Below are 12,302 nucleotides of genomic sequence, written 5' to 3' on the forward strand. Positions count from 1 at the left end.
GAACTCCCACATAGATCTAGTGCAACATCACCAACGCTATTCTCATGCACAAAGTCAATCTCCGAGCTAACAAAAAAAAATCAAAATTTAAATTCAAATTAAACTATGGCGTTAATCTAAATACACAAAAATAAATGGATTGGAACAGTAAAAACGGAAAGAAATAGCTACCAGGACCGGAAAGATAATTGGCGTTAACTAATTGATGTTGTATTTTTTATAAAGGTCTTCTAATAGCGTATTAATTTTGTTATGAACTATGACTTGCTAATTTGGTAAGATTGTATAAGAATTGAGAAAGTTTTGATAATTTTCACAACTTGTGGGGTTTTTATGTTTATAAAAAAAAATACAACTTAAGAAATTCAAATTGCATATCCAAACATGATTTCATTTCATGGTTTCAAATTATGTCCAAACAGCTCCTAGCATTTGTCCATGATATGAAATCATGATTTCAAATCAGCATTTATTTATACAATTTGCACAAAATTTCAACTTCAACTTCATATCATGATGTCAAATCCCAAATTCTCCTAAAAGGTATGATTTAGGATTCCAAATCATAATTTCAAATTATTTTAAATGTAAATTTTGACCCATAAATTAATATTTTATTAAAAAAAGACCCATAAGTTAGTAAATATATTTAACAACCATGTTTACCAACCATTTATATCACATGTTAAAAATTCTGTAAGTTGGTAGTACATTTATAACACATTTACTCTTATCAACCATTTACTAACTGCATGTACTTACTAGTAACGTATTAATTTTGTTATAAACTATGATCTGCTCATTTGACAAGATTGTATAAAAATTGAGAAATTTTTGATGATTTTCACAATTTGTGGGGGTTTTTATGTCTATTAAAAAATACAACTTAAGAAATCCAAATTGCATGTCCAAACAAAACTTCAACTTCCAATCGTCACGATTTCAAATCATTAATTTCATATTACGATTTCAAATCATATCCAAACGGCTCCTTAACGTATACCGACGATGGCTATAGGATTCGGGGGTGAATAGTTTTTAGCCATCTCTAACTAAAATGTTAAGACCTATAACAAAAAGGACACACGGTGAAAATTTTCATTGTAAAAGGGTAAGTTTCCTTCTTTTTTTTTTTGGGGGGGGGGGGGGGGGGTGTGTTTACAAAAAGGGCAATTTTCCTTCTTTTTTTTTGGGTACAAAAAGGGCAAATTTCCACCACGAAATTAGAATTTAGACGTATGTTCTGGTTCCATCGACTTTGTTTAAGACAAAAGAGACCCTATTGATTTGGATTACTAGTAGACTGACCTGGTGGTCAATTTTGTTTGAGTTAAAGGTTCTCTAGCCCATTACTTGATGGAGACAATTTATACATTACAAATATTATGACTATTTATTTTCTATTTTTTATATATCTCCTTCAGTAAATAAAACTTAAATTCAAGTAGTTATATATTGAGGCTTAATACTCCCGCTGTCCCAATTATGTGAAGATGTTCGGAGTATGAGAATCAAAATAACGAACTTCGATTATGAATTCGAATATAATTTTTTCAAATTTCTTGAAATACAATTTACGTAAGTACATAAAAGTACTGGAGCACAAGTTAGCATGGCTGATTATTCAAAAAATAAAATAAAATGATTGAGAAAAATAAAGTTAAAGAAAAAATTGTTAAAGAAAATGTGTCACGCCATTAAAACATTACACAACACAATTTCGTAAGTTGAACTTATGGGCAGGGCATTTTCGGTGGACTAGCCCACTTCCCATTATCCAACAGGGCAATTCCTCCCACATAATTAAGGAAGCCATTGAAAGGTGACTAAAACGCTAGAAACGGGACTACCCGAACTTATATCTTCGGGGTACATAATATAGCTTTCAAACTTTTAAAATAATCTTTCAAAGAAGTCCCCACCGTGAAATCGATAAAAGATTGGTCAATAGCGGGTGACACTAAAGCCAACTAAAACTGAAAAACATTAAAAAGGAAAAAAAGAAAAGAAAAAAAAGAATAGGAAAGACTTGAAGTCGTCTAGCATTGACTTGTTCTCCCTTTTAAGTATATATGAATATGAATAACGGGTTGATCCTATAAACAAATTAAAGGAGTCAGAATACACAACGAAAACAAAAAAATCTGTTTTGAGTTTCATTCTACATATATGGCTTGGAGGTATAAACATATTCCTACATGTTTCTTTTTGATGTATTACCTAACAGTTGTGACTATTCTTGGAGAAACACTCTCAGCAACAGCTCACTCTCAGGTGAAGCCAAAACCCAACTGCCAGAGGTCTAGCTCAGGTAAATTCTTAATTGGTCCTCCCATTTGCATGTTTCTCACGGTTTGGAGTAGCCTGCAACTTCTGAATTATTAGCAGCGGATTAGTAACAAATTATCAAAAAAAAAAAAAAAAGTAGCTCCGAGCAATTTAGCAATTGATCATTAATGAAGAAAATTGTTTTTTTTTCATATAGTGTTTATTGTCAAATGAGGTACGTGTTTTGGCCATGCGCAAAGCGCGCACACTAAACTAGTATGTGGATATGTGTATCATGATTTAATGGAGTTGAGGGTTCGCTCAGTGGGGATTAGGCTCGTATGTGCTTTCGTAACCCTTCAGTTTTGGATTGTGACACTAATATAAATTAGTTTGAGCTAAAACTAGGGGGGTGTCAACGGTTTCTCAAATATTGACTGAACCCAATCGTACCGAACCGATTAGTAGATTTTAATAAAACTGTAGGTTTCTATATAAACCTATAACAGATTGAATAATTAGGGTAGACTTTTTATTTTATAAGATTAAATCGAAAAAATGGCGAATCCAACCGAATCATTGACGCCCCCACCCCCACCCCCCTACAGCCAGATATCACAAGTTTTGGTAAATTAATAGTTTATCGTAAAAATGGCGCGGTCTCATGACCAACTTCTGGTCTGCTTATTAATGTTCGGCCATCGTTTAAAATGTAATGAAAAAATGGTCAGTTTTTAGTTACAGTTTACCACTTTATATGCATTGTTATTCGTTTTTATAATCCAATTATATGTTCTCTTCTTACTTTTGTAATTTTGACCCTGCAAAGTTTTAGCTATTTGCTATTCACCCCTCTTTCGAAACTTGAATTCTGACTTTGTAGCTATATTTGCCTAATTCATGAACTTGTTTTCATAGTGCATTAGTGCTTATGAAGTTATTATGGTTTTATGTAGGTCCAATAATTGAATCGCACAATTCGGAAAGAGTTTCTAGATTTGAACCTTGCTCTCCAAATGCTAATCAAATGAAAACTCCACCATCTGGAAAACATCTAAACAGGAATCAAACTCGAGATCGTTCAAAAAATAAAAAACTAAATCGCCAACGTTATGGTAATAGTCCTCTTGATAATGGACTTGATCAAATTGATTCTGATTATGGTTGGTTTACTGTGACGATAAGTCTTGGCACACCACAACAAAATTATAACTTAATCGCGGATACTGGTAGCCATTTGACTTGGGTACGTTGCCAACCTTGTTTCCAAGGTTGCACATCAAATGATCCTTTGTATGATCCTTCAAAATCATTGTGCAAAGATACAATATCAGATCCCTTTAATGTCACTTATGCTGATAACTCGTTTACAAAAGGTATTTGGGGATGTGATACTCTCACTATAGATGATCTTGGTAGAATAATGAACTTTAATTTTGGTTGTGGCCAAGAAAATGTCGAGAGAGACAATTTTGTTGGTGCAGCTGGAATTCTTGGACTTGGCAAAGGAGAGTTCTCTTTGACATCTCAAAGTGATGCATCAATACAAATGTTCAGCTATTTTGTCCCAGAAAATAGTCATGATGGGAATTTACATTTTGGGGATAAAGCCAGGAATATATTTAACACTTGTAATTCAAACCAATTTACGCCATTGGTAGAAGGCGATGATCCAGTAAAGTACTATCTTGACCTAGTTGGTATAAGTGTAGATGGAAATAAACTCGATGTCTCATCTACAAAATTCACATCTGGAGGTACAATTATCGACAGTGGAACGATCATCACTCGATTGCCACAGGAGGTATACACTGCACTTAGTGGTGCTATTAGACAGTCCATGTCTAATTACACATCATTAGAACATGTCGATGGCCTCCTAGACACCTGCTATCACTTAGAGGGAAACGAACCATTTGTGCTACCAGAGATTAAATTCCATTTTGGAGAAGAGAGTACTATTGATGTGACTTTGTCAAACAGTGGAACTATATGGAAGAAAAATGATACAGTAAATTGTTTGGCTTTTGCTGCAACGGAAAGCATTAATAGTAATAGCATTATTAGTATCGTTCAACAACGTGGAATCAATGTGCTTTATGATTTGGAAGGGGAAAGGATTGGATTTGGCCGTAGTTGTGCTAGCTAGTTGATCAGAGCCAGAGCCAAAATTTCATTTTTCATGTTCTTAGCATAACTTGTGTAATCAAACTTAATTGTTATTTACTATTAAGTTTATCAGTGATGATAAGCTTTGTATGTAAATCACTGATTTTGTGTTTCATTTTCGCATGTAAGTTCGTTGGTTTCGAAGAAATTGCTTTCGTTTAGCCTTGCATTTTGCTGAGATATTGTCGAAGCTTGTAGTGCCTTCTTCTCCTCTCTCGATAAAGGTACTTTGCGATTTTCAAATTTCAATTTTTCAGTTCAGTTGATATGAGAAGCCATAAAGCTTAGCATCTGCCATTTCAGTGAACTTTTCATAGTGAGATTGTTTGTAGAATTGCTTGAACAATTTTGTTTGAAATTGATCTTTGTTAATTCGCTTTTAAAATAATTGTTTCATTATCGTGGATATTACGGATTGAAATTATTGTCGAAGGTGATTTGATGTTGTATTAATAGAGCTCTATTAGCTATAACCAAGGAATCTGCTAGTATTATTTAGTTATTGCTTTATATTTGTGTATAAAGCAAATGGTAGTCAAATGTTTGTGTATTCTTAATTAAGTTTCTTGTCTGAATTTTGAATATTTGACCAAAATAATAGATTATGAATCCGGATATAGCAAATACAATCTCTACTGATTTGGAGTTTTTAGCACGGGGTCCAATGACAGTCTGACAGATGTAAGAAGGTTCACTTCTTATAACATTAATGGATTCATCTAGAATCTGAAGCTTTGAAGATTTATCTGATTTGTGAGTTCTCGTTCCTCGTTTTCACGCCTTTTCGATCGGTAAATCAATTGAGTTGTTTTTAACTTTGAATTGCTTTACTAATCATTTTCTTTATATTTGTTTACATTTTTCCTTTACTAATCATTTTCTTAATTACTTGCTAATTACCAAGGCTTATATTTGCTCTGATTGTGGATGGTTCATGGATACTTGTAACCATTAAAAAAAAAAAAAAGCTAGATCATTGGGATTTCTGGTAAGATTGTTGGTTCATTTGAATCTCTGATTAGCGTCTCAAATTGTTTCTGTGTGTTGGTTCTCGTTTTATAATTAGATTTGCCTTGTCTTTATGCAGTTCCAAAAGTGGTTTGATGATGCAATGGCGACAGGCTTGAAGGAACCAGACTTTACCTCTTCCCTCGCCCCTTTCTCTCTTGCATTATCTAATCATTAAGAAATTGTGATGAGAGCTATATCTTGTAGATATAACAATGGTTCTGCCTCCTTGTCTTTCCAATGCCCTTGGCTTGCCAAGCAAATAGAATATTGTCCATCTGCATTGAATGGCAAGTGACTCTAATTTTCTCATTTCTTAACTATATAAACCAACTTTGTGATACTTGTAAGTTGTAACCATAATAAAAAGCTAGATCATTGGGATTTTTGGTAATATTATTGGTTCAATTGAATCTCTGATTAGCATCTCAAATTGTTTATATGTTGGTTCTCGTTTAATGCTTAGATAAGTTCGTTTATCTCTTACTTGGACCATAAACTTAAAGCATTTTATGACTGTTTTTAAACTGAAGTTCATCGAGGATCATATTGCTGAAAGGGTTTGACAAGGATGGCTTTGTCCGATTAGTTCTGCTCTTTTGTATGGTAGTGCATACTAAAAGTCATTCAGAAGACACTACCTATTTCAAGTCTCTATAATTCTTAGCCTTTTGGTGGAATATGGAAAATGAATATGATATTCATACTTTTAGTTGCCTGCCAAATTAAAAGGAAAGGTTTTTGTAATTTCTAGTGCTTATATATATTAAGCATTCATTTATGAGTAAAAGTTACCTATTAAAAGAAACTCAAATCCATGTGAAGTCTACATTGGTTGTTGAATAATATGACATGGTTGTATCTCCTGCTGCTGATAATTACTGTTATTGTTTATAAAAATGTTTTTTTTTTCTCTTTTTCTGAATGAATCTTAAAACAAGAATGTGGTCTCTAGGTAAGAATCGAAGGGTCTGTGCGAAAAGTTTCTGATGAGGAACCTGAGCAATATTTTCACAGTCGTCATCGAGGAAGTCAGCTTGGTACCATAGGTAGCCAGCAGGTCTGCCAGTTTCTTAATCTAATTCTTGAAGATGTTTCTTTAACTTTGTTTTTTCAATAACTTTCTTTTATTTGCCCATATAATTTGCAAATATTTGTCGCTTGCTTTTTCTTAGAGCACTGTTATTCCTTGAAGGAAAGTCCTCCTTGACGAATACAAACATTTGGAGGCAAAATACTTTGATGGGTTAATATCTAATCTAACTAATCAACTGCCTTAGAATGCCAAAGCCAAATGGAGATTGTTCCGCAACGTCTACTTGTAAAGTGCCTAAAGATCAACAGCCCTGTTTGGGGAACAAGTAAAGTGGCAGGAGGCTCGTTACGTATATATTCGAATTAAGTACTGTGTATATAGAGAAGGTGTATTAAAATTTTTTCCTCAATTCTTATCTTATTTGGGCATAAAGGTGTACCTAGAATTTTGATGAGTTGTGATTTTGCTTATATTTTTATGATTCAAATAAATAGTGATATTTCTTATTATAAAGATACTTCTGAACAATGATTTGGTAGGTCTCATTATGCAACTATGCTCTATATGTACATTAATTGTAACTTAATTAATAATTAAAAAAATTGAAAGTTATAATCCCTACAAAAGAAATGTAAAAATAAATTTCATAAAGAATTGCGGAGGTTAGAACCCCGCAAAAATGAAAGCAAATTTTTTTTGTAAGAAGCAACTTGAGGAGGTTAAAACCGCCGCCAAATGACCAACTTGACCGCCGCTAAAATATTACAGCGGTTCTTTAAAACCTCCCGCAGTCGAATTGCGGCGTACGTTATTGCGAGGGTTTTAAAAACAGCCGTGAAAATAAATTGCAAATTTAACCACCGCAATTTGAGCCTTTTAAACAGGAAAACTCCACCATCTCGAAAACATCTAAACAGGAATCAAACTCGAGATCATTCAAAAAATAAAAAACTAAATCGCCAACGTTATGGTAATAGTCCTCATGATAATGGACTTGATCAAATTGATTCTGATTATGGTTGGTTTACTGTGACGATAAGTCTTGGCACACCACAAGAAAATTATAACTTAATCGTGGACACTGGTAGCTAAAACTACCCCTTAAAAAAAAGTTGTCCAAATTTAAAAAAATTCCAAGGTTTCAGATTTCTTTTTAAAAGAATAAATCAATTTTTCAGTAATAAAATGTCATGTGCAATTTAATTTTAAAAATAAAAATAAAAAATAGTGTTGTCCGTTAGTCAAGGGGAATAAATGAGCCAAAAAGTTGAATTGAGGGGTAGTTTTAGCAAAATAGATGAATAAAGGGTATTTTTATACCTTTTCTAAAAGTTCAGGGGCATTTTTGTTCTTTTCCGTTAAATTTATTTGGGATTGTGACTAAAAGTGCGCCACTTATGCAAACATAATGTACTATTAGTGCACCATGTGAAAGAATATGTATGATTTTGATCCAAACCCAAACATTATGGATGATTTTGGTCCTTTTCTCGGTTAATATCTAATCTAACTAATCAACTGCCTTAGAATGCCAAAGCCAAATGGAGATTGTTTCGCAACGTCTACTTGTAAAGTGCCTAAAGATCAACAGCCCTGTTTGGGGAACAAGTAAAGTGGCAGGAGGCTCGTTACGTATATATTCGAATTAAGCACTGTGTATATAGAGAAGGTGTATTAGAATTTTTTCCTCAATTCTTATCTTATTTGGGCATAAAGGTGTACCTAGAATTTTGATGAGTTGTGATATTGCTTATATTTTTATGATTCAAATAACTAGTGATATTTCTTATTATAAAGATACTTCTGAACAATGATTTGGTAGGTCTCATTATGCAACTATGCTTTATATGTACATTAATTGTAACTTAATTAATAATTAAAAAAATTGAAAGTTATAATCCCTACAAAAGAAATGTAAAAATAAATTTCATAAAGAATTGCGGAGGTTAGAACCCCGCAAAAATGAAAGCAAATTTTTTTTGTAAGAAGCAACTTGAGGAGGTTAAAACCGCCGCCAAATGACCAACTTGACCGCCGCTAAAATATTACAACGGTTCTTTAAAACCTCCCGCAGTCGAATTGCGGCGTACGTTATTGCGAGGGTTTTAACAACAGCCGTGAAAATAAATTGCAAATTTAACCACCGCAATTTGAGCCTTTTTTTGTAGTGATTTCAAAACGATAACTAATTTGATATAACTATTCTTAAAAATCACTCTACATAATTTGAGACGCAAATTTTGTATTCTAAAAGCAGTCAACCCTGTGTTCACAATTGAGTCAACAACTGCTCGTTTTTAGTTAATCTTTATGGAGTTACGTGGCCGCTGCTTAACTAATTCCCTTTTTCATTCTTTCTTGAATTAATAAGCCAAAAATAAAGAACCAAAATAACAGTTGTTTACTGTTTCTTTTTCTAATAATGGACTAATGCTCTTTGCAACTCGTTTATACGAGCAATAATCTTTTGGTATCCAGAAATGCCTCACTTGTGTATCATAAAAATTGCACTAACAGTGTAGACAAATTTAAATGTCACAAATACCATGACGTGTTTTAATTTGACACACGTCTATGGTCTTTCTGAGAACAAAACCACAGCAAATGATGAACGTAATTTTACTTAAACACATCACAAGAAATCCTCGCTTAGTACATAAAATACAAAGATCAGGGAAGACTAGTCCAATGGACTAGATCCTATTTTTATTTATGATTCTTAAATTCCAAAAACAGCCACAAATAATGGCACCATAGTATTATTTGGCTTATACTGTTTTAGTTATTGTCCCACCAGAATTGTGCTTGAAGGTGATCGATAACTTTCTTATCAACTTGGAATGCTTTGGCGAGGACATCGTCATTGATTGGTGGGTCTGAGCCAAATACTGCATTTGCAATAGTGATAACTCCTGGATTTTGACTACTCAGTCCAGCAAGTGCAATAGCCTTAGTCTTTCCCACGTTAAATTGAAAATGAATGAGACCTATCGGGAAAACGAACACGTCTCCAGCATGTAGAATCTTGGTAAAGAGTTTATTCTTCATATTTGGACCGGGGTTGGAAAGGACAAATCCAACATAGAGCGTGCCCTCTTGGACAACAAGAAACTCAGTTGCTCGGGGGTGTGTATGAGGTGGGTTGAGACCGTATGGTGCGTAATCAATACGAGCTAAAGAAATGCCCAGAGTGTTGAGTCCAGGTAAGTTGTTGACGTTTACAGCAGTTACAGCAGATCCAAGTTGATTTGAAGTATTTCCAGGCATATTTAGACCTGGTCTAAAGAAGTCATCAGCACTGACATCCTTTGGATCCTTGCAGAATTTTCCATTCACGAAAACTGTATAGAAATCACAATTAGAAAGTAAAAATAACAATAAACACAAGTAAAGAGGAAACAAAATAGGCATGAAATGCGAAAGCTGTGATTGAAATAAGTATCAAATGTTGTGGTTTACCAGCAGCCATGGAGTCATTAACAGCAACACAAAAATCTTGCAAAGGACTAGGATCAGATGCATGGCTTATTGGAGTCACCACGGCCAAAATGGCAATGGTCAAGGCAAAGTACTTGAGAGCCATCACAAATTGATTAAAACTCTGTATATATTGAAATAATCTAATTTGTTATTGTTCTCTGTTTATATGTGATCAATATGATAAGAGAGGTATGCCTATTTATAGAAAAAAGATTGTTTGAATTAGTCGTCAAACTTTCCCTGAGCAAAGTTTGAATTAGGCTTATGCATTACCAAGTCATAAATGGTAAATTATTAAACATTTGAGTTGTGAAGTTGGTCAACAACTATGAGGACTAATTAATGTTATAATTGTCTTAGAAGATACAAACAGTTTATAACAACTACAAATAATTAAATACTAAATTATATTTGTAGAGTACTTATTACTGGAAATGGTCATGATCATGGACGATTTTCCTTCTTTTTTCTGTCTTTCTCCTTCCTCCTATCCCCCCGCTCTCCTTTCTCCTTCCACCATCTCTACTTCTCTAATTTGCTATCATCAATTCACTACCGCACGGTATTTCCACCACAGCCATTATCTCCACCATTTTTGAATCACCAAAAAGGTCGCCATCTGCCAAATGGAAACCACCGAACCCAATTCCCCCATTTTTGATTTAGCATGTATCAAAAATTTAACAAAAGTGAAAAACGACGAAACCAGCGAAATTTCATCCGCAAATACCTAATTTGAACTGGGGAAGTTACATGGGTCCAATTTCACCATATTTTCGCACTCCAACCAAATACAAACTTGAACAGAAACAAAGTTAAATACACTAAAATTCAACTTCATAGGAAGATCAACAACTCAATTGAAGATTTAAAAAAAAAAAAAAAAACTTATTTTGATAGTTGGGATTTCATTAGTGATTCTTCTTAAAGATTGATATATCCTCTAGTACGTTGCTGAGTCATTTAAAGGGTAGCCATGTAATTGGTGCCGCACTAATCACATCCCTAACCTTTAAACTCATCTTTGAAGTTGGGGAAATTTCAAAGATGAGCAGGGGTGGTCGATGGAGTAACTGTTGTTTTTCTTTGGGTTTGTGTCTCCTGGAGAAGAAGAGCAACGTTTTTTTCTTTTTTTCTTTTTCCCGCTAACATGCTCTTTTTATTTGGTCTTTTCCCATGCCTTCCGCACTATCTTCACGCGTTTACATTTTTGGGTTAGCTATTTTTGAGGGGTTTAATTGGTGAAACTTCTAACAAAATAAAGTGTTCCATAGGAATAAGGTTTAGCTGAGTTATCTAAATGGAAAAAAGAGACAAGTTTAGGAGGATGCACATGTGTTCAACCAAATAATAACCAGAATGCATAGGGATCCCAACAAGATGTAGACTTTAGAAGAAATATATAAGCATGATAAAAAGATGTTTTCCTTATCAACACCCAAAGCTACAATTCCTTTTGCTATGTTCGGAAATTATCAATCAATAACCATATTTGTTAAGCGGTGTAATTGAGATCACTGGTAACAATACAACTTGAGCTTAAGCTCAACAATGGAGTCTAGATAAGTCAGTGAAGGAGAGAACATTAGAGAGAGAATGGAGGAGAAATGAGTTGGTGAAGATGGGGAATGAAAAACTACTTCATTCATCTATGTTTGTTTACATATATACACATCACACACATTGACAACTCACGCACAGCTAAGATGAGCTCAAAATATCTAAACACTAACTACCTATCCTAACATAATAACTAACATGCTGACTCAACATTTGTACAAGATATTTTAACTATCCAATCTTCAATAGCACCCCCCCCCCCCCCCAAGTTGGAAGGGAGGGAAGCACTGACAACTTGCTCATAACATAAGAATAGTTGAGTCCAGTAAGAGCTTTTGTAAGTACATCAGCAAGCTGTTGTCCAGTTCTAATATGATGCAAAGAAATCAATCCTTCTTGTAGTTGAGACCTAACAAAGAGGCAATCCACCTCTATACGTTTGGTCCTCTCACAGAACACAGGGTTCTTAGCAATGTGCAAGATTGATTGGCTATCATAGTACACAGAAATTGGTCTAGGAAATGGAATTGTAAGCTCAGTAAAAAGTCTACTCAGCCATACCAGTTCACCAGCAACCTTTCTCAAAGCCATGTATTCTGCTTCTGTTGAAGAAAGAGAGATAGTTTCTTGTTTCTTTGACTTCCAACTAATAGGGCTATCCTCAAGAAACACAATGTAACTTGAAATTGATCTCCTAGTGTCAGGGCATGCAGCCCAGTCTGAGTCATAATAAGCTCTTATAGTGTAGTCAGGTCTGTTGGACAAAAATACTCTCAAAGTT

The 12,302-nt window shown here is 34.1% G+C and overlaps 2 protein-coding genes across 2 annotated transcripts; one reads left to right on the forward strand and one right to left on the reverse strand.

The window, feature by feature from the left end:
• Positions 1-1,725: 1,725 nt before the first annotated feature.
• On the forward strand, positions 1,726-4,552 carry LOC132635612 (aspartyl protease AED1-like). The gene is made up of 2 exons (XM_060352071.1): positions 1,726-2,311; positions 3,225-4,552. Exons 1-2 carry the CDS (start codon positions 2,170-2,172, stop codon positions 4,415-4,417), a joined length of 1,335 nt encoding a protein of 444 aa, XP_060208054.1. The 5' UTR covers positions 1,726-2,169; the 3' UTR covers positions 4,418-4,552.
• Positions 4,553-9,086: 4,534 nt separating this feature from the next.
• On the reverse strand, positions 9,087-10,144 carry LOC132635614 (putative germin-like protein 2-1). The gene is made up of 2 exons (XM_060352072.1): positions 9,941-10,144; positions 9,087-9,822 (listed from the first exon to the last, which is right to left on the reverse strand). Exons 1-2 carry the CDS (start codon positions 10,062-10,064, stop codon positions 9,260-9,262), a joined length of 687 nt encoding a protein of 228 aa, XP_060208055.1. The 5' UTR covers positions 10,065-10,144; the 3' UTR covers positions 9,087-9,259.
• Between the last annotated feature and the right edge of the window lie 2,158 nt (positions 10,145-12,302).

The sequence above is a fragment of the Lycium barbarum genome, chromosome 4, assembly GCF_019175385.1.
Source record: "Lycium barbarum isolate Lr01 chromosome 4, ASM1917538v2, whole genome shotgun sequence".
Classification (NCBI taxonomy): Eukaryota; Viridiplantae; Streptophyta; class Magnoliopsida; order Solanales; family Solanaceae; genus Lycium; species Lycium barbarum.